Here is a 24,413-nt window from a genome sequence, read left to right as displayed (position 1 = left end):
AAGTTCTGGGAGGCTGTATCCTCATTATCATTGTTTCAAAGCATTTTTTTTTTTACTTCTTGTTTGATTTCTTCTTTAACCCAGTGGTCTTTCAGTAGCATGTTGTTCAGTTTTCATTGTAATGGGGGTTCTCCTTGATTTCTTTTTGTTGTTGATTTCTGGTTTGATATTTTTATGGTCAGTAAAGATACTTGGTATGATTCTGATTTTCATGTACTTGTTGATGTTTGTCTTGTGACCCAGTATGTGGTTGATCCTGTAGAATGATCCCTATGCACTTGAGAAAAATGTGTGTTTGGTTTTTGGGTAGTGAAAAGTCCTATAAATGTCTGTTAGGCAAATGTGGTCGAGGTATTTGTTTAGGGTGATTGTGTCCTTGTTTATTTTCTGGCTTGTTGATCTGTCCATTGGTGAGAGTGGGGTGTTGGAATCTCCCACAACATATGTATTTTATCCACTGTTTATTTTCAGAGGTGATAGTAATTGTTGAATGTATTTTGTTTTCCTTATTTGATGAGTATATATTGATAAATGTTATGTCTTCCTGGTGTATTGTCCTCTTGATCATTATATAGTGTCCATATAGGTCTCTTGTCACCTTTCTTAGCTGGAAGTCTGTTTTATCTGATGTAAGTATGGTGCCCCTGCCTTCTTTTGGGTGCCATTTGTTTTTAGAATTGCTTTCCATCCCTTCACTTTCAGTCTTTGTTTGTCTCTGGTTATTTCTGATCTTAGTGGCCTTAATTTTTGATATAGGTTCCCTCTATTCCACTTTTGTTTAACATTTTTATTATAAATTACTGATTCTTGTAAAATGCTTTCTTTGCATCTATTAATATTATCAAATAATTTTTGTATTTGCTTTTGTTGATATATGTTACATTGATTGATTTATATATTATACATATCATATCATATATAATATATAATATATAATATATATATATTAAACCATCCTGGGATAAATCCCACTGGCTCATGGTATAATCCTTGTGATATACTCTTATATTCTAATTGCTTCTTATTTTGAAATTTCGTTGAATTTTTTTTAATTTGTTCAATTTTTTTATGTCAATGTTCATCAGGGAAATTTGTCTACAGTTTCTTTTATCTCCTGTCTTTATCTAACTTTTGAATTGGTATTGTTGACAGCAAAAAGTATACTAGGGAGCATTCCCTCTTTTTGTATTTTTAAAACTTTGAGCAAGTTTGGCATTAGTTCTTTTTTAAACGTTGATAAAATTTATTTGTAAAGTCATTGGTCGTGTTTTTTGTTTTTCTGAAAATTTTATCATAGTTTCAATATTGATGTTTGTGACCACTTTGTTCAGCTGATCTGTCTCTTCCTAGATTAGTCTTCGTGGACTATATTGATCTAGAAATGTGTCCATTTCCTCAAGATTATTTAATTTATTAACATAGTCATTGATAATAATCTCTTATGATACTTTGTACTTTTGTGTTATCTACTGTAATTTCTCCTCTTTCAATTGTGATTATGTTTATTATTCTCCCTTATGTTCTTTGCTAGTCTAGATAGAGACTTGTCTATTTATCAAATTGTCTAGTTTATCAAATTCATTGATTTTTGTATAGTCATTTTTAGATCTATTTCATTTATTTCTGTTCTAATTTTTATTATCTCTGTCCTGCTACTAACTTTGCAAAGTCTTTTCTGTTCCTCTCAAGTTGCTTTATGTGTAATATTGAATTGTTTATCTACCCATTGTTGAAAGTGGGGTATTGAATTCTCCTGCTATTATTGTATTGTTATCCTGTTATCCATCTTTCTCTTTAGTTTTTTATTTTCTCTTGTATTAGGTCCTTAATAATAATATAGTATCTGTCTTTATCACCATTTTTAATTTTAAGTCTGTCTTATCAGATATAAGTATAACTGTTTCCTGTTTTTTCACTGGTTACTATTTGCATGTATTAACTGACTTCCACCCATACCATACAGCAGCTGCGCCTTCTTCTCATGAGTTGTACTACCCCAGTTTTGCTACAAATAGTTCAATTATTTTTTTTTTCCCTTTCACATTCCACTAGATTGTTACTCCTGGTGTGTGCTGTTATTGTTTATTTGTCTTTCAGGTACCATTGACTTTGTTCTGCTGCAGTTTAATTGTGTAGGAGTAGGGAGGCAAACCCAATGTCTTCACTCTGCCATCATCTATGCCCGTCTCTTCTGTTTGAATTTTTTTGATCAAATTTTGATGATTTGCAATTCATTTACATAACTATATAATTTGAGGGAAACAACTTCACACTTCAACACGTGTATATGCTTCTCTCCCCCTCCACCAAAGCTAAAATGCCAATATACTTTCACATTACCACTTTTATCATCTCCTCTCTCATATCATCTCCTCATCTCCTCCTCTCCTCACCTCTTATCTCCCTACTCCTTTCTGGTAGCTGTCACATTTTTTTGTAATCTAGAATTATTATAGAGTTATCTGTGTTTGCCAGTTTGTTTACCTCTCATTGGTTACTGGTAATCCACAAATGAGTAAAGCCATTCTGTAACTGCCTTTCTCTTTTTGAATTATGTTACTTAAAACAATCACCTCGATTCACCCATATTGTCCCAAAAGAGCATTTGACTTCAATATTGCCTTTATTTTTACAATGAAAATAAAAATATTAAAAATAAAAAATAAAAGTAACTCCTATTAAGAAGTTTGTTATCTAGTGGAAAGATGAACAAAAAAATTCACAAAACAATTTAGAAATCTCAGCGGTTTTGGCTGGTGTTTAGACTGATGATTGAGATAGGGCAAAGTAACACAAAACATATGGAAAACTAAGGAAACAACTGAAGAAAATGTATTTGTTAGTTAATTTAGATATTTTTAATAGTTCTCATTTCAAATGAGTTTTTGAAATTTGTATTTGCTCTGAGGACAAGTACACTGTTCAGTTATACATTTAACAAAGAGACAAACAGAAAACTCTGCTTCCCAACATCAGAGTTGTAACACCTAGTTTTATTTTTAAAGGAAATACAAAGAACTAAAATCTTAGAAGTGTCCTTGAAGCTGGTAAAAAAGGCCAGGTTTCTGTCTATTATATTGTAATTTGATAAGTGAAATCAATACAATTATTTCGTTACCCAAGTCTCAAGTTTCAGCTACATTCCCAGGGTTTATTTGAATGTTACTTTTTTCACAAAATCAGTAAGTTGATTGCCTAGTATGTCTCCTTTCCTAAAGCCAGTAGTTTAGATTTCTGGGTGTCTTGTAAAGTGAAAGCTGCTTTCATAACCTAATAGGCAAAACTGATTTTAACTCCTCTGCAGGGAGGAATTCTTTTAAATGTCTACCTCTAGACAATTCTTTTAAATGTCTACCTTCTTTTAAATGTCTATACCTCTTTTTCCATCTCTAAGTAGATATTCTTAATTTTAATGATAATTGATTTCTATTACCTTATTCATTTTCTTAATTAAAATATCCTCTTAGAAGCTTTAAAAATAACTGCTTTTATCCCATAAGCTCCCACTTAACAGGTATTGTCTTATAGGTCACTTTCAGCATTGCTAATTCTGAGAACTGAGAACATTTCTAGCAAATCAAATCAGGTTTTATTTACTTCAGTGTAATGGATGATTCAGCTTTGGATGTCCTCTAAATGAATTACAAATTAATTAGTGGAGTGTGTTCAATGCTCTGTTCATTATTCCTTCCATTCTGATAGTAATGTAATATAATTTGCTCTGGAGAATTTGGTGCAATGGAAAAATATGATAATATATACGCTGGTTGTTGTGCTGGCTTATTTGAATCTGAGTAGACCCTTACAACCATTTACTTTTGCTGTTTGTTTTATTTTGAGAATTTTAGCTCCACAAGTCAATATAGGACTATCATCTTGTGAGATTTTTGCATTGTAAATAAGTTGAGGGTTATTTCACTTGATTACAAAAATCTTGGAAGGCATTTTTAAGTTTTTTTTTTTATTTAGGTAATGTTGGTTTGTAACACTGGATATGATATGGGAATATAGATTCATACTTCTTCAGATGAATGCTACCCCGCTACATCCACCATCAAAGCATCTAAAGTCCTTTACAATAGTTGGGACCCAAGCCACCATAGCTACTCACACCCTGCCTTCCCCCTCTGGTGGTCTCAATTCTGTAGTGAGATTTCTAGAGTTTATTTAGTTTTAGTTTTATCTGTTCCTTTGCTAAATTTCCTTATATTCCACATGTGAGTTAAATTATCCAGTATTTGTCTTTCTTTTTCTGAGTTATTTTGTCTAGCATAATTTCCAGGAGTTCCAACCATGTCACAAATACCAAGTTAAATTATCCAGTATTTGTCTTTCTCCTTCTGAGTTATTTTGTCTAGTATAATTTCCAGCAGTTCCAACCATGTTATCCACTCATCTTTCCTTGGACACTTAGGTTGTTCCCACAGCTTGGCTATGGTAAAATGTGCTATAGTGTATAAAGAAATTGTGGTTTTTGTATTAGTGTTTTTAAATTTGAATTAGTGTTTTTGCATTTTTTTGTGAGTTAAATGCTTATGTCACATGGTATATCTATTTTTAATATTCTGAGATACCTCCATATTTTCCATAGGGGCTAGAATAGTCTACATCCACATCATCAGTTTGCAAAGATTCTTTTTTTCTCCTCACCCTTACCAACACTTGTTTCTGGTCTTTTGTGGTTTTGATTTGCATTTACCTAATAATAAGTTATAATGAGCATTTTTTCATGTGTCTTTTGGTCATCTGTATGTCTTCTATGGGGAAGTGTCCATTTACCTCTTCTACCTAATTTTTCATTGGGTTATTTATTTTCTTGCTGAGTTCTATGAGATCTTTGTAGGTCTTGGGTATTAGATCCTTGACTGGATGAAGTGCAAATAATTTTTTTTCTTTCAGGAGGGTGACTTTTCATTTTAAGTATATTTTCTTTCATTTTGCAGAGCTAAAAAGATGGTGCAGTCTCATTTATTTTTGGTTTTGTTTCCCTTACTATTGAAGTTGAGCCCCCCAAATCATTATTGAAGTCAGAACCACAAATGTTTTGCCTAAGTTTTCTTCCATGTATTTTATGGTTTCAGATCTTACATCCATTTCTTTAATCCAATTGAGTTAATTTTTGTACATGGTGTGAGATAGTGTTCCACATTCATGCTTTGTTTCAATGAATAATGTGTTCTGAATTATTTTAATAAGGAAAATGTTCATTTCTAAGGAAAATATTCATTTCTTCTAGATTATCCAATTTCTTGGCATGAAGAGGGTCACAGAAGTCTCTTTTTCATTTTATTTTATTTTTACATCATTGTTCATTTTTAAACAATAATTGCTTCCCCCCACCCACTCAGGTGTAGTCCCCATAGAGTTTCCTTTACCAATGCACCTATGCACCATCACCTCAGTCCCCTGTGCTCCTCCCTTCCTCCCTCTGACCCCTCTCCTTCCTCCTCCCCTGCAGTATGTCTCTGATTTATAATTGGCCATTTTTGCTTTGTTGTGTTTTGTACTGTTATTATTTTTTTACACTGATGTATTATTTGGTATCCCTGTATTCCTGCTATAAGTGAAACCATCCAATATTTTTCTTTTTCCTTCTGGCTTATTTCACTGAACATAATTTCTGAGATGTCTACTGTAACTTCTTGTCTTTCATTACTGTTTTCTCCTTTTGCTTAGTGAATCTAGCAATAGTTTTGTTTATTTTGTTACCTTTTCAAGTCACCAGCTCTTGTTTGCACTTATCTTTGTACCTGTCTTTTATTTCTATTTCATTTATTTATAACATTATTTTCCTCAATGTAGCATTTTTTTGTTTCTTTTGTTTTTTACCTAGTTCTTTAATATGCAAGGTTAGATTTATTTTTTTAGAGCTTTCTTATTTCTTGATTTTGGCCTGCATTGCCATATATTTCCTTAAGTACTGCATTTGTTGCATCCAATAGGTCTGATTGCTCATGTCTTCACTTCTTTCATCTCTGAGTACTTTTTAAATTATCCTTTAATTATCTCATTAATTTAATAGTTGCATATTATTCAGTTCTCAAATATTTGAGAGATTTTGCATTTTTTCATGATAAAATTTTACTTTGCTCTTATTGTGATAAGATATTTGATATGACTTTACCCTTTCTCTTTCTCTCTCTGTCTCCCTCTCTGTCTCTCTCTCTCTTTCTATATATATATATATATATATATATATACATATATATGTATATATATATGTAGCTCAACATGTGTTCTCTCAAGAATGTTTCATGTGTACATGTGAAAAATATGTACTAGCATTTTGGGGGGTGTCATGCACTATATCTATTTACCCCATCTCATCTATTTCCTCATGCAAGGTTGTTGCTTCCTTTTTGAATTTCTGACTGGTTGATCTGTCCATTGATTGTAACAATGTGTTGAATTCCCTTTCTACTATGTATGTGTTGCAGTTGATGTCTGGTTTTAGTTTTGTCCATAGATGCTTTATATATTGTGATACTTTTTTAATTCTTAGTTTTATTTTATTTTTTAAAGATTTATTTACTTTTATACAAGAACTGGGGTACAGGTCAGAGGTGTGGGAGGGTGAGAAGATTCATTAGCAACAGAGCGGGGAACAGAACAGGCAGACAAACCAAAATACACTGCTGAGGGGAGCAGCGGGCGAGACAGGAGAGGTCTGTCACACCATGTGGGTATCTCCTTGGCCAGCCGGGAATCAAACCTGTGCTGCAGAGGCTGCGACCAGCTTCACAGTGCTGTGCTCAACCAGCTGCACCACCGGGGAGGTCCTATATTATGATACTTTTTCAGATGGCGCATATATATTGAGGAGTTTTTTGTCTTCCTGATGCATTGACATATGCATATTAATCACTGCATATGTCCATCCTGTCTCTTGTTACCATTTTATTTGAAAGTTTCCTTTAACTGACATAAGCATAACTGTCCTTGCCATTTTTTTAGATACCATTTGGTTGCAGGATTGTTTTCCGTACTTTTTCACTTTTATCCTGTGGTTATCTTTGGAACTCAATGGATTTTCTAGAGACAGCAGGATGTTGTGTATTGTTTGCTGATTAAACCAGCCACTCTGTGCCTTTTGATTGGTTCATTTAGTCCATTTACATTAAAGGACAAATACTGATATATGAGGACTAGATATGGCCATTTTGCCTTTAATATTCTGAATCTCTCTACTTATTTCCATGTTTCATATTGTGAACTTTCTTCTCTTCAATATAGATAGAGCTCCTTTCAATATTTCTTGTCAGAAGGGTTAGTGTTGGTAAACTCCATCAGTATTTAAATGTCTGAAAAGGCCTTTATTTCTCTCTCCTATTAGAGTCTTTTTATTTTTTTATTTTTTATATTTAAAAGGACAAGTTTATTAGGAAAAGTAGAAAGAAAAAAAGAGATACCTGCATAGACCCAGGTGGGCCTAGAAATAGTTTTTTTTTTTTAAATATAGTTGTCTTGATGCAGTTTTTATCTTTGAGCACTTTGAATTTATCATTTCTGTCCTGGCCTGCAGAGTTTCTGCTGAGAAGTCTGATATAAGCATGATGGGTACCATTTGGTCCCCTCTTTATGCAACCTTCAGTATTCTTTCTTTGTCCTGAAACCTTGATGCTTTCATTACTGTGTACTTTGGTGTAGGTCTCATTGAATTATATAACCAGATATTTATTTTAGAATCATGGACTTGTATGTTTAGTACCTTCCTCAGGTTTTAGAAGTGTACACCTCTAATTTTTTTTTGGAATGAGATCTCTGTTCCTTTCTTTGTCTCTTTTCATTCTAGAACATCCATTCTCCTATGTTGCTTTTCTTAATAAAGTGCTTCCTCATTTTTGTGTCTTATTTATCTCTCTTCTTCTGCATTGGTCTTTTGTGTATTGCTGCTTTTTAAGATCAGTGACTCATTCCTCTATTTGTTCCATTCTGCTTCCATAACTTTCTTTATAGTTTTCACTCTCATTTATTAAGGTATTTACATCATAAGCCTCTGTTATTTTTTTTTTATAAATTTTATTGTTATATTCCCCATACAATTGCAGCCCCCCCATTCTGACGCTATCCATGTTTCTTTTCCACCCTCCTGAATCAGCAAAAGCACAGATAGGTCTCTGTGCTTACTGAACTTAACAAAGGCCACAAAAATCAAATCACCCCACAGTGCCACCTACGGGAAAAATGAAAGTAGAAAATGCCTTAAGTCACTGCTACAGATAATAACAAATACAGAAATTTAAAGAAGGTGAGTGGGCAAAAAATAAATAAATAAAATAAAACAATTTCAGACCTCAAAGTAATATGACACCATAAGGAGAGAATAATTTTCCAGAATCTACCCAAAAGACCTGGGAGCATTTATCGGTCCATCAGAGCTGAAAACTATTACAAAAAATAAACTCAAAGAGCTAGAACAAAACACAGAAAGTTAAATCAAAGTGATATAAGAGAACTCAGAAAAGTGAACCAACAAGATACAACAAACTTTAAAAATATTAATGAGCTCACATACAAAATTAATGAGCAGAAGGTATAAACTGAAGCTTAAAGTAAGAAAATAACAGAGGGATTGGAGCCTCTGTTATTTTCTTACTTTAAGCTTCAGTTTATACCTTCTGCTCATTAATTTTGTATGTGAGCTCATTAATATTTTTAAAGTTTGTTGTATCTTGTTGGTTCACTTTTCTGAGTTCTCTTATATCACTTTGATTTAACTTTCTGTGTTTTGTTCTAGCTCTTTGAGTTTATTTTTTGTAATAGTTTTCAGCTCTGATGGACCGATAAATGCTCCCAGGTCTTTTGGGTAGATTCTGGAAAATTATTCTCTCCTTATGGTGTCATATTACTTTGAGGTCTGAAATTGTTTTATTTTATTTATTTATTTTTTGCCCACTCACCTTCTTTAAATTTCTGTATTTGTTATTATCTGTAGCAGTGACTTAAGGCATTTTCTACTTTCATTTTTCCCGTAGGTGGCACTGTGGGGTGATTTGATTTTTGTGGCCTTTGTTAAGTTCAGTAAGCACAGAGACCTATCTGTGCTTTTGCTGATTCAGGAGGGTGGAAAAGAAACATGGATAGGACCAGCTGATGGTAGGAATGTGCTAGGAGAGGCCTGGCTCATCATGAGCTTGCATAGCCCAAGTGCCCAGCCCACTCTGGATGGCATGTTTTGATTCATTTATTGGGAGTCTGTAATTTATTGCTATATTTGTAATAAATGTCATTCATTGAGGTTTTTTAAGTACATGAGAACAAATTTAGCTGATCATAAAATTGATTAGTGCACATGCAAAACTGTACTATATTTCTTATGAATACATACACTTTGATTATACAATCTAAATTTACCCTTTGAAGTAAGAAAACAATTCATATATTGTTTTTTCCTCCTGATAGCTATAATTTCTTTTCAAAAGGTTGTGACTTTAAAAAAAACAGGTCTGTGTCTGTTCTTTAGTATTTAGATTAGCTGTGATACTCTTATTAAATCACATGTTATATGTCATACACATTATTTTCCATCGTTTCCTGGAACTGATTAGAGAGTTCCATTTTAAATGTCAGAAAGGATATATTGAAAGCAGTGTAAGTCTAGGAAGAATGTGAGGTCTAGTTTCTGTGTGATACCAAACTATATCTCCTTAGGTAAAATACAGCCAACAGAGTATCAAATAAAAATGCCATGATTTGCAACATTTGTCCTCAACACATTCTCACAGGCAATCTACTCTCTTCTCTCCACAAAAACACAAATTCACATATTGGACTTGCTAGGACATATATTTCAATTTGAAATTCATTTTTAGGTAGGCTACTAAAAAATCAGTTATTTTTCTTTTTTGTACCTCTGTTGTAGACTCTCTGTGTCCTGTTTAATTAATCCTTTGACACTTCTTTTCCTGACTCTTAATCTCCAAAATGGTGGTCAACATCTTATCATGTTTCTAATATATTTTCTAAGGATGCTTACAAGATTCATTGAATTAAACCAATATATAAAACCTATAGTTTATTGGATTGAAAAACTCTGGAAAAAGAAGATAGGTTGATTAGGAAATTTTCTGAAGGCATAAACATGATTATTCTTCTAAGACTGCATTACCGTCTTAAAGTTCTCTTATTCACCCTTTTAATTAATAATAACTTTAGAAGACTTATGTATTATACATATCTTTTAACTTATCAAAATGCAGCATAGTGATATCATCCAACTTTGTTTTTTTAAATATATATATATATAGTGTGTGAATATGAATGCAGGTGTCATAGAAAAAAAGTTTTAAAGAATGTACATTAAAATGTTCACTATTGTAATATTTAGGATTATGGGTAATATAAATGACCTTCCATTAAAATTTGTATTTTCTGCAATGGCACCTATTATTCGTGTGATTAAACACATTTAAAATCAACATTGTGTAATTGCTATCTAAATTTTTTATTCATTTTATTCTAGCATACATTAATGTTATAGAAATTAATGCTATGAAAATGACCATTTGAAAGTTGAGGTGCTCAGAGTAATACTTGTGCAATGAATTGAACTATTTTTATGTATTAAAAGTAACAATGCAGCTCACCCTTATGATCTCAATAATATTATTTTATTCTAATTTTTTAATTTTTTTTTTACAGTTACAAGACCGCACTCAGTTCAGTGACCAAGACTTAACCACCCTTAAAAAGTACTGGGACAATGGCATGACCAGCCTTGGCTCTGTTTGCAGAGAGAAAATTGAAGCAGTTGCGACTGAATTAAATGTTGACTGTGAAATAGTTCGGGTAAGACACTTTTCAAGAATTTTCATGCTGTGGTTGATAAGTGTCATAAAAAGCTTAAAATGTATGGGGTGTTATAAAAATGCCATCAATAAAGTGAAAATGATAAAACACAAAATGGGAGGAAACATGTTTAAAAAAATATGTTCAAATCATATATCTGATAAGGAGCATGTATCCAGAGTATATAAAGAATTTTTCGTTTCAATAATAAAAAAGCAAAGTATTTGAACAGAAATGTATCCAAACAAGATATACAACTGGCCAGTAAACATATATAAATATATTCAACATGATTTGTGATTATGAAAATCAAAACCACAATGAGGTACCATCAAACACCCACTGTGATGGCTATAATAAAAAAGACAGATAGATGGTAATAAGTGTTGGGCATGATGTGGAGGTATTAGAAACATTACATACTTCTGGTGAAAATGTAAAATGTTTTAGCCACTTTGAAAAGCAGTCCTCAACATTTCTAGCATATACTTACCATATGACCCATCAATTCCACTTCTGGGTTTATACCCAATAGAAATAAAATGTATTTCCCACTTAAAAACTTATACATGGATGTTCATAACAACATTGTTTATAATAGCCAAGAAGTAGAAACAGCCTAAAGAGCTATCCATCAAGTGAATGAATAAACAGAATGTTATATGTGCTTATTTGGGAATGTTATACAGTTATATAAAACAATGAAATACTGAAACATGCTACAAAATAGATGAATCTTGCAAACATTATGTTAATTGAAAGAGGCCAGTTTTAAGAGACCACGTGTTTTATTATTCCATTTATATGAAATGTCCAGAATATGGACATCTGTAGAGTCTGAAAGGAGATTAGTTGTTGTCAGGACTCTGGTAGGGAGGAATGGGGAATGGCATAATAGGTTATGGGGTTTCTTTTTGGCAAATGAAAATGTTCTCGACTTAGACAGTAATGATTATTGCACAATCCGATGACTATCTTAACAATTATTTTATTATACATTTTGAGTAAATTATATTCTATATTAAAAATAACACACTGATGCTGTTTAAAAAATTGTATGAGATGATTTGAAAAATGTCACACAAATTATATAACAAATGGTAGATTGAAAAATTATATTGATCAAACATGGTAGCTGTGGTTTACATTTCATTTGAAAGATATTGATATCACCTCACACCTGGAATGGCTGTTATTAAAGACACTTCTCCAAAGAAGACATACAAATGGCCTATAAGAAAATGAAAAAATGAGTAATATCAATAGTCATTAGGGAAATGAAAACCAAAAACATAGTAAGATACCACCTCACTCCTGTGAGTGTGGTCCATATTAAAAAAAAAAAAAAAAACAGGAAAAAAAAATGTTGGCAAAGGTATGGATAAAAATGAACCTTTCTGAACTTTTGATGAGAATATAGAATGGTCCAGCCCCTATGGAAAACAGTATAGATTATACCATATGATCCAGAAATTCCACTCCTTGACATTTATCCAAAGAATGCAAAATCATTCAAAAGGATGTATGCACACCTCAGTAATACATATATACATGCATATAAAAGAAAAACACCAAACTGAGATATAATTACCTTTAAACTTTTGCAAAAATGCAATCTTAAACCCAGCAGGAATCATTAGTTAGGTAATTTGCCTGATAACCCCCTACCATCTCCTAAAGGAAAATAACCAATAACCATCCTACTTTGTTTTCTAGTAGAATTTCCTTATGTCTATTAATAAGTTTTTCATTTTGTGCAGCTCCTTGGAGCTCCGTTATATCAGCAAGATTGGATGATGTCTGATTTGAATTTATTGTGGTTGAAACAAACTCTTAAAAATAAAAAAAAAGAAAGAAATACTGGCAAATATGTGGAGAAAAAGGAGCCCTCATGTACTTTTGGTGATAATGTAAATTGGTGCAGCCATTTTGGAAAATAGTATGAAGATTCCTCAAAAAAAAAAAAAAAAAAGAATGGAAATAGCATATGATTCATCTATTCCATTACTTGGTATTTATCTAATAAACACCAAAACACCAATTGAAGGAAAATATGCAACCCCATGCTCATTGCTAAATTGAAGTGAAATATGCAATCCAGTATTATTCATAACAGCCAAGAGTTGGAAACAACCTAAATTTCCATCTGCAGATGAGTGGATAAAGAAGATGTGGTACATACACACAATGGAATAAACTGCGCTATTTAAAAATTATGAAATTCCACCATTTGCAAATACACTGATGGAAATGGAAGGGGTTGTGCTATGTTTACTAAGTCAGAGAAACCATATGATTTCACTCATAAGTGGATAATGAACACAATAAAGAACAAACAAAACAAAAACTCAAAGTATAAGAACAAAACAGTGGTTACTACAAGGGAAAGGTGAAGCTAAGACGTAAATAGAAATGCTTTAACATCTGTCCTACTATTTAGGAACTTGGAATCTAGCAAGAAGGATGACACAAGAATACAAATGGCTAAAGAAGGATTGAAGTGAGATCATAGTATAAGGATCCTAAACAAAAGAACAGGGAAATGCAGAACATGAGTTTTTGTTGTAATTGTTGATTTCATTTTTTAAAAAAATCAAAGTTAAGGGCCTATCTGATGGCCTAGGGTTGAATTCCCAGCAATATCACCTTTATCGCCTGAGTTCAATCTCTGGCCAGGGAGCTAAACCACATAAGGTACAGTGGACCTCTCCTGTCTTGCCAGCTGCTCCCCTTAGCAGTGTATTTCAGGAAATTCGCCTTTTCTGCTCCCTGCGCTGTCTCTGGTGAATCCTCTCAGTCCCTGCACCTCTGGCCTACCCCAGTTCTATGCAAAAAAAAAAAAAAGTTATATATGCATATAATCTCAAGGAATCGAGTTCTGTAGAAATTGCTAGAAAAGCAATACTTCCTCATTCTTCCTTCTATCATTTCCCATTAGATGGGTCAACCACTTTCTACTCTTAGATGATTCCTTTGGTATTTACTTCTATCAATGAATAATGTACTATATTAATTAGAGTTAGGTTTGGCTGTAAGTAACAGAAGGACTCAATAGTGACTTGAACAATATATTTCATTTCTATATCCGGGTTATTCAATTCAGATCTGGGAAAGCAGTTCTGCTCTATGAAGTCTTCAGAAATTCCAGTGCCTTCGCCTTCATCCTGCCATTCTTACAATATAGCACTTTTCTGCAGGGTCCACAATTACTGTATCATCTGAGAAGTTTAATAGAAATGGGGAGAAAGGAGCAAAAGATATATATATATATATATATATATATATATATACCATCTATCTTTTAAAGTGGATTCCCAGAAACTGCCAGAAGACACTTACCTCCCATTGACTAGTGATTAGTCCCATGGTCATCATACCTAACTGCAAGGGAAGCTGCAAATTTAGTTATTTTGTGCCAGTCATGTTCTCAGTTACACTTTTTATTATTCTGGAAGAGGGAGAAGATAGATATTGGGAAACACCTATCAGTCTCATACCTGTTGATATTGCTTCTCCTTGATTTTTCAGTGCTAGGCATTGTGAATTGATTTTTCACTATGAAATGTAAGACTTTTAAAAACAATCTTTCAAGATCTCTTCATTTATCATTTCACCTGCATTGCATTCTTCCTTTCTCCTTATCTTCCCAGTATAGTGAATTTATAATTTTGCTTAGTTTCATATTCAGTGTTAGCATTGTTATATTATACATGATAATGCTTTATACATATGTAAGTAATTTATACATTTGAAGTATGTATATGATTTCTCCTTTTCTGCGTGACATTATTTTGTATACTTGGCATACATAAGCTTAGTTTTAATTTTTTGTATTTTTTTGTTTAATTTCTTGGTACTTACTACTAATTTAGTAGGAAGTCAAACTTTTTGACTTCCTTAGTTTTATAGATCTCCTTTCTATACACTCATACGTGGTTAGTAGTGTACAACTTACTTTATCAAAGAAAATTTTCCTGGACTCTTCAGATCTGCTCCAATCTGGATTTGTTTCTCTGTACCTAGAGCACAACTGTTATGCTACAATTTACATTTTCAATCTGTTCATCCTTTTGCTGTACTTTCAGCAAATATCTTCAAGTTTATCTTCCAATTACTCTACTAAACTTTTCATTTTTGTTTGTATGCAATCTGCCACTGATACTAATAAACATCATGTGCCATGACAGCAGCTTTCAGGCTCCATTGACTGCCGTAAGGGCTCTTTAACATCACACAATGTAAGAAGAGAAGACAGAGAAAGTATTCCTAATAACATACTCCCTCAAAATGAAAGATCCAATATCCGCAGCTAGGATTCTCTTTGATACCAAGGGATTTTTAAACATAATTCCCATAAAAATGACCAAGTCATTGATAACAGTCAGCTATTGCTATGTGCAGATCTCTCTACCACCATAGAAAGTTCTAACATATAGGGGAAAAAGGAAATGTTACCATTTCATTCTTACTGAAGACTAGTAAATACTTCTTTTATAGATAAGAATAGGGAACTATTTATGATTATTTTGTTTCTAGTGATTTTCTCATGCCCGTGACAGAGAGAAAATTTGAAAAGGTGTTTTAAGAGGAATTCTTCAATATTTGCTAGATTATCTCCAAAGTAGAATTTGTTTGTGACATATGTTTTTGATATTTCAGGAAAAACTGTACTTTTAAATCTAATAGACATTCCAGTTATTGATCACCAAAATGGACTTTGCATCGGGATGTCAATGTCAATGTCAGCCATTACCTGTGTGTAACTTGGAATATTTAGATGTACATTTTCTTGTGTTACACTTCTAAGATAAGAACTTGACACAATTTTCTTTAACTTTATTATTATTATCATGTGCATATATTTCTTTAACTTGGAATGTCATTCCCAGATAATTGCCTATTATTTACTGACTTATTAATGAAAGGTAAACTGAACATCTATTTTCCACAACATTTCTAGGTGCCATGGAAAATACGAAGTTCTTTGGAGGAACTTGAAATTGAGCATTGTCAAAATTTTTAATTTCTCTGTGTTTCAGTTAACAGTAAATGGAGATAATAGAAGAAAAAGTTGTTTTAGATAATATATATAGACAATGTAAAACATAAGTTCTCAATAAAAGTTATTTTTTTTCCTGTACCTCTCTACAATTCAAATTAATACATACTTTTACATCTGTGTTTGGGGTATAGTAGACATATGTCTAATGTACTCTTGTGTAGTCAAATATTTGTATAAACAACCCAGGTTTGAATGTTTGAAACATATTTTGAAAAACAAATTTAATGGAAAACATTTATGTTTTTACATTTTAAATTATATTTATTATCCAGGGAGCATGGTTAGATTTGAATTATGGTTAAATAGAAGAGTGCTTTTTACTTATGCTGTTTTTATTTTCTATTTGCATAAGATATAAATTTCTACCCCAATATATGCAAATAACAGTAAACATCTCCATTATTCATCTTGGACATCGACTCAAAGATACAGGACACCTTGAAATTAAATTACAGGCTCTTTTATATTTTTTTTTTAATAGAGGCATGCTTTTTATTTATTTGTTTTGCTGGTTTGTTTGTTTTGTTTATACATGCACTGGGTACAGTCAGAAGCGCGGGAGGGTGAGAGAATTCACCAGAGCCAGAGCGGGGAGCAGAGCAGGCAGAAGGACCGAAGTACACTGCTGAGGGGAGCAGCGGGCGGCAGGAGAGGTCTGCGCACCATGTGGGACCCTCGCCGGCGGCCGGGGAGCAGCCGGGGATCGAACTGGCGCCGCAGAGGCGGCGGGGCAGCTTCGCAACCCAGCGCTCAACCGCTGCGCCACCGGGGAGGCCCTCTTTTATATTTTTAAAAAAAAAGGGGATAGAAAGTGGAGTGGCTTGCCTAAAGTCACAGTCAGTTAGTGCCTAGAGGACAGGTCTCTTTTTTGGCAGCCAACCATTATTTCCAATTCTACTTCACCAGTATATGCTTTATCACAATACTTACCTTGTACACTTAAAAAAAATGAAAACAACCCCATTCCTGACCTATTCAATTGAGATTCTCAGGGAATGACTGAGAATCTGTGTTCCTTTTCCCTCCAATAATTCTAATGATCAGGTCAATTTGGAAAAGAATTCACTACATAATTTCATTGTTGCTAAATAGTCTAGCTGGCTCTTTAACTTCATAATACTCATTTTCTTGCCTAATTGCTTATTGCCTACTTCCCACTAGATTCTAAGTTGAAATTCCAATAGAACATATAACTATTAAATACTTCTTTTTATAGGTAAGAATAGGGAGTTATTTATGATTATTTTGTTTCTAGTGATTTCCCCAAATGCCAGCATGCCCCCCATGGCAGAGAGAAAATTTGAAAAGGTGTTCTAAAAGAGGACTTCTTCAATATTTGCTAGATTATCTCCAAAGAAGAATCTGTTTGTGACATATGTTTTTGATATTTCAGGAGAAACTGAAATATCTAAAGGACACTTTTCTAAAGGACACTTTTCTTTTCTAAAGGACACTTCTCACTTGGGTATCTATACAAAATAATCCATGTGTTTCAGGCTTCAAATTCAGAATTAATTTTATTATTTTTTAAAGATTTATTTATTTATGCATACGAGAGCTGGGGTACAGGCCAGAGATGTGGGGGGTGAGGATTCACCAGAGACACAGTGGGGAACAGAAGAGAGAGATCGACCGAATTGCACTGCGGAGGGGAGCAGCAGGCAAGTCAGGAGAGCTCTGCTGAGCCATGTGGGTTGCTCCCTGGTCAGCCAGGGTTCTAACTCATGCTGCAGAGGCCACAAATTGCTTCATAGTGTGGTGCTTAAACCCTTGTGCCACCTGGGATTCCCCAGAATTAATTTTAAATAACACATCTAAATACATTTCATGAATTTATAAAGAATTAGTCTTCTAAGGTGAACTGAATAGTTACGATGTTTTGCTCTAATTTTTTTTTTTGGCAAAATCTTAGCAAGTAAAAGATTAACTTCATGTTTGTGTTTATATTAGAGTATATCTAAGGTAGATTTGTATTTTTACAGTCTTTTTATATAAATTCTAGCAGGTATTCGAAGAGAGGATACTATAATCAAATTTAGAGCTGAAATTGTGGAATGCTATTTGATGGCTTTTGACAATACAAGAGAATACACAAACTTTAAGAATTCTTGATCTTTTTAGATTGGGATGACAAAACAGTAAATGTTACAAACTTTAGTCATATAAAAAAAGACTTGAAACTTGTGTGAGAAACATCAGAATAAAACTGGTTCTAGACTGCTGCTTCTGTAAAGAGAGCATAGAAATAATTTTTCCTATTCTTTCCACTAAATACAAATAAATTTAAATGGTCAAAGAGGCCTGTGAAAGATTCATACAAGTCAATCCTGTTAAGTATCAAAGTACCTAAGGGGCAACGCAGTTGTAAGTTTCTTGAATTTACTTTTTGCCTCATGTACCCTAGATTGAATGTTGGAGAAGCTGGCAACCCAGAAACATCAATGGGTATGAAAAAACAAAACAGATCCAAGTCTGTTTTCTCTACTGAGAAAAAGGACAGCTCAGTAAGACAAAAAACATTGACATAATATCTCTATATCAGCTAAACACCACAGAAAAATCTGCAAACACAACTCCATCCTTATTCGAAAAGGCCATGTAGAAAGCTTAGATGTGTTCTTCACCATTTTATAACTAGACACCCCAACCTCTTACTAGGTGGTATGAAAAAAGAAAGAGTTCAGAACTGAGCATTAAAAATCCTTCTCCCCCCACCTTGCCCTGCCACATCAGTAGACTTTCACCTTCCCTCTCATCTAGAGGTAATGAGGACCCCTTATTCCTCTGTATTGAGGTAGTGTCAGAAGAGATCTAGCAGAGATACTAAAAACCCAAATCCACCTAAGAATAAAAGGAAGCCCCTCTGCTGGGTCTCAATGGAAGTGGAGAGCCTGAACGTCTATACCCTCAAGTCATCTATCATCTATCTTATGACAGACTGTGCGAAAATATTTGTAAACCATTTATCTTACAAGGGTTTTATATCCAAATTACATAAGAAACTCCTAAAATTCAGTAGCAAATTTTAAATGAGCAAAGTGACTAAATAGACAATTATCCAAAGACATGCAAATGGCACACAAACTACATACTAATGAACATGCAAGTGCAAACTCAGTGAGATGTCTGACATGTATTAGGATGAATATTATCAGTAAGACAAAACAATATGTTGGATAAGTTTTGGAGAAAAATGACATCCTTGCATACCATTAATTAGATTTTAAATTGGTGCAGATATTATGTGGCTGTTCCTGAGAAAACTATAAAACAAACTGCCATATAATCCAGTAACCCCAGTTATGGCATCTAGCTGAATAAAATTAAATCTTGAAGAGATATGTACATTTTCATGTTTATTGCAGCATTGTTCACAATATCCAAGACATGTTAGCAACCTAAATTTCCATTGATAGATGAATGGATAAAATAAATGTTATAAGAAATCATGTATTGTTTGACAATGGGGATACCGAAAAACACATCATTAGGCAATTTTATCCTTGTGTAATTGTCATAGAGTGTAATTACACAAACTTAGATGGCATAGACTATTACACATGTAGGCTATGTGGTATTACCTATTGGTACCATTTTTGAATGTGTGGTCCATCGCTGAACAAAATGTCATTAAGCAATACATGACTGTACATATAATGGAATATTATTCAGACTTAAAAAGAAGGAAGTCCAGCAGTTCGTGACAACATGGGTGAATCTAAAGGGCATTATGCTAGTGAAATAAGACAGAGGAGAACAAATACCAGATGTACCACTTATGTATCTAAATAATTAAGTTCATAGAAATAGAGTGGCTGGTCATTGCCAGGGGATAATGTGGGGAAGTGGAAATGGGGAAGCATTAGTCAAATTGTACAAGATAAGTTATACAAGAGATCTACTGCACAGCACAGTGTGTATAGTCAATAATATAGTATTGTATGCTTAAAATGTTGCTGAGATTAAATCTTATATTGTGCTCTTATCAAATAATAAATAAGAGCATAGGAAAAAACTTTTGGAGGTGAGGCATAGGTTTATGACTAGATTATGGTTATAGGTTTATAGGAGTACACTTATCTCCAAGCTCATAAAGTTACACACAATAATTATAACTTTCTAAAAAAACCAAAAATTAAAAAAAATATAACTTTCTGTATATCAACAAAAACCACTTTCAATCAGCAGGATCTAATTGACATAGAACATAAAACAAAAACAACAGAATACACATGCTTTTCAAGGGCCCCTGGAATGCATCAAATTGAATCATATTCTGGACCATTAAACAACCTCAATAGACTGAAAAATATTTAATTCGTAGAGTGTATGTTCCTCAACACAGTAGAACCAAAGTAGAAATCAATAACAATGATAATGTGAAAATCTCCAAATGCTTGGAAGCTATACAAGTCTCTAAACAATTCACAGACCAAAGAGGAATTCTCAGGGAAAATTAAAAATACATTGGACATTCATCTTCACTCAGACATTTAAGGAACTTAGAATTGTCACTTTGTCGTGACAACAGGCAAAAAGTTCAACAAACTAAAAAAACTGACTCTTCTTAGATCTGCCAGATAAATGAAGCCATAGGGCAAACAAATGCTTCCAAAATTAGAGATATAGGTGATTACTGTCTACGTGATTACAGAGAATAACACCTTTTGAAGGAGAAATGTTTCTGTGAATTGGTACAGGAATAGGAAAACCAAAACAGTAATTGACAAATTGCTGGAGGGTTAAGTGGACAAATCTGTGAGTTAATAACTCCAGGGGTGGCCAGTCATGAAGGTCCATCTCAAATTTGTGAGTTTTGCCTCCAAGCACTCTAACAGGTTCTCATCATGAATATGGTAGAAAAATTCCTGCTGGGCAGGGACAGAAGAAAAGTAATAATTTGAAAATATACTAGAACATTTTGTTCTTAACAAGACCTGCACTAAAGAAAAACTATTTTACCAGAGTCTCACCTATTAGGTATTTATCAGAACCTAACTGACCTTGAGAAAGGAAAATAACCAATTCCATTTCTCTCTCACTTTTCATGTGTAAGATTACAGGAAGTACCCAAAATAAGCACCCTCTAACAATTCCATTCCACCTAAAACGGGGTGGGGGACAGGATGAGAAGAACTTGTGAAATTCAGAGGTCGGGTGCACAGATTCACTAAAATATCGCGACGTGATCATAAAACTGTCAAATACTCCCCTTGCTTTGACTTACCACAACAGACTAAAGATTTATTTATTAGAATTCTTTTTACTCAGTATCTGTCATGTTTGAGTTTCAACAACAAATTACAAGGTATACAGTCATGTGTTACTTCAGTCAAAGATGGAACACATATACAACAGTGGTATCATTAGATGATACCATATAGCCCAGCGGTGTAGTAGGCAATACCATCTAGGTTTCCGCAATTATATTCTGAGATTTGCACAATGACAAAATCACCTACAGATGCTATTCGCACACCCCAGTGTGCTCATAAGAACCCCACTCAATAATTCAGTGAGACCTTAAGACATTGAGTGACACTGGGAGCACTATAGTTTATTGAAAACAAAAGAGCAAGAGGCAGAGCTCTGGGGAGGCCACTTTAAAGATAAGAGATGCACTCTCGGGGGCCCAGCAAGGGATTATAAGGACGAGGGTCTCAGTTATCCCCACCTTGTCTTTACATCTTTCTCTGCCTTGTTATATCCTTATTATTATTTTTTCTTTCCTTTGGTTAGTCAGATCCACTGGTCACACCATCCATTTAATCCCCATAATGTGGGCTTGCTCTCCTCTAAAAATTTGTCATATACCTCTGTATAGTCAAACTATACCATGAACCCTCTGGTACCCCGTGGGGGTCATGATAAAAATACTACAAGTTGTTTTGCACAAGTATAAAGGGTGGGGTCTAGTGGGGTTTTACAACTCCATTAGTTTGTGTTCATAGCAGGATGTTCTGCTCTGGTCTGCTTACCACAGTCATGCACGTATATCTTAGTGGCCAGACAGAGTTTTCATCATTTGTTTCAGTTACAATTGGTGGTTTTTCATTCCTATCTAAACAGCACATTTCTTAGAATGTATCCCCTTTGTTAAGCAATACATGACTGTACTAAAAGGAAAAGTATGAAATTGAAAACAAAATGAAACTATACAATTTGAAGACACAGAGCAAGCACCTGAACTAAATTCAGATATGCCAGACATGTTGGTATTACCAGACCAGGAAATTAAATATAGATCTGAAGAGATATAATTCTATACCTGTGAATTATATATGTTGTTGTAAAGAAACCTCAATAAAAATAAAATAACCATAATTAATATAAAAGGACTGTAATGAAACAACAGACAACATGCAAGAGCATTGTCAATGTAAGCAGATATTGAAATTATAATTAAGAAACAAACTCGGGGCCTCCCCTGGTGGCGCAGCAGTTGAGCCCTGGGCTGCGAAGCTGCCCACAGCCTCTGCAGTGACGGTTCAATCCCCGGGCCACTGGGGAGGATCCCACATGGGTGACAGAGCTCTCCTGCTGCTCCTGCTGCTCCCCTCAGCAGTGTGTTTCATCAATCTGCCTGTTCTGTTCTCTACTCTGGCTCTGGTGAATTCTCTCACCCTTCCTCGCTTTTGACTGTACCCAGTGCTTGTATAAATAAATTAAAAAAAAAAAAAAAAAACTCATGCTAGAGAGCTAAAGTACCAATGGAAATGAAGAATGACTTTGATGGGTTCATTAGGAAACTAGATATGATGGGGAAGAATCTCTGAACTTGGGAATATATCAGTAGAACTTTCAAACCTGAAAAGCAAAGAAAAAAACAGAATATACAAGAACAGAATACCCAAGAAGTAGGTCACAATTCCAAAACGTAAAAACATGAATAATAGAAATATCAGGAGGCACAATAAAGTAGAAAACATATATATTTGAAGCAATAATGAGTGAAACTGTCCTTCAAACTAATATCAGACAGCAAAACCACATATCTGGGAAGCATAAAGAACACCAAACAGGATAAAGTTTTTTTTTTTTTTAAAAGGGAGGAAAAGAAAAAAAAAAACAATGTAGACCATATCATTTTAACACTTGCAGAATATAGAAAATCAAAGATTATAAAAACTGAAATGAGCTGAAGGGGGAAGATATCTATAAGAAGAAAAGTTCAAATTATATCTGTCTTCTTGGAAATTATGCAAGAAAGAGTGGAGTAAAATATTTAAAGTGGTGTAAGAACAAAATCTACCAACCTAAAATGCTGTATCCTGTGAAATTATCCTTCAAAAATGAAGGAGAAATATAGGAGGATATTAGTTGCCAACAAGTTGTTTTCAAAAAAATTTAAAAGGAGCTTCTTCAGAAAGAATGAAAACTATATAGGTTAGAAATGTGGATCTATGTAAAGAAAGGAAGAGCATTAGATATTAGTAAAAGTAAAAATATATTGAACAGCATGAAGATAAAAAGCACAATATATCAAAATTTGTGGTATATAGAAGTGTTGAAGGAAAATTTGTTCTAAATCATACATTCAAAATGAGGAAAATCTCAAATCAATAAGCTAAGCTCTCATTTCAAGAAACTAGAAAAAGAGGACCAAAATGAACACAAAGCAAATAGGGGCAAAAAAGGGAAACTAAAGTACAAGCAAAAATCAATGAAATTGAGAAAAGTACCCCTTATATGGGCAACCCAAAAATGAAATACTTAGATATAAATCTACAAAACCTGTAGAGCAAAAACATAAAGCTCAATTAAAAATATTAAAATTTGGGCCTCCCTGGTGGTGCAAGGGGTTAAGCACCATACTATGAAGCAATCCGCACCCTTTGCAGCATGAGTTCGATATCTGGCCAGCCAGGGAGCAACCCACATGGTGCAGCAGACCTCTCCTGTCTCACCCGCTGCTCCCCTCAGCAGTGTATTTCAGTCAGTCTGCCTGTTCTGTTCCCCACTCTGTCTCTGGTGAAACCTCTCACCTCCCTGCATCTCTGGCCTATACCCCAGCTCTTGTGTACATAAATAAATAAATCTTTAAGAAATATATTAAAATAAATGGAGATTATTTTCCATCTACATAGATATAAATATTCAATATTATCAGGACGTCAGCTGTTCCCAATTTGATCTTTGACTCAATAAAATCCCAATAAAAATCCCACCAATTTATTTTGTGGATACTGACAAATTGATTTTTAAGTTTTTTTTAAAACATTTATTTATACACAGAAGAACTGGGGTACAGGACAGAGTTGCCAGGGGTGAGAGTATTCACCAGAGACAGAGTGGGGAACAGAACAGGCAGACTGAAATACACTGCTGAGGGGAGCAGCAGGCGAGAAAGGAGAGTTCCGCTGCACCATGTGTATAGCTTCCTGGCCTCCCAGAAATTAAACTCCTGTCGTGCTGCAGAGGCTGTGGGTAGCTTCACAGTGCTGTGCTGTGCTTGACCCCTTGTGCCACCAGGGAGGCCTTGATTTTTAAGTTTATATGGAATGGGAAAAGTACCAAAATAGCCAATGCAATATCAAAACAGAAGAACAAAGTTAAAGGACAG

General features: G+C 33.9%; 1 protein-coding gene across 1 annotated transcript in view; it reads left to right on the top strand.

Moving 5' to 3' along the window:
* HDX (highly divergent homeobox) overlaps positions 1–24,413 on the top strand; it is a gene marked incomplete at its 3' end in the record, with an annotated part of 148,651 nt that overhangs the window by 84,412 nt on the left and 39,826 nt on the right. Inside the window, exon 5 of the mRNA XM_084258580.1 lies at positions 10,642–10,788. Coding sequence (XP_084114706.1) covers positions 10,642–10,788 — 147 coding nt within the window. The remainder of the gene's footprint in view (positions 1–10,641; positions 10,789–24,413) is intronic.

This window comes from Talpa europaea (genome assembly GCF_964194135.1).
Source record: "Talpa europaea genome assembly, chromosome: X".
NCBI classification, from domain to species: Eukaryota; Metazoa; Chordata; class Mammalia; order Eulipotyphla; family Talpidae; genus Talpa; species Talpa europaea.
The sequence above is the reverse complement of the archived record's forward strand: the minus strand, read 5'-3'. Positions and strand labels throughout refer to the sequence as shown.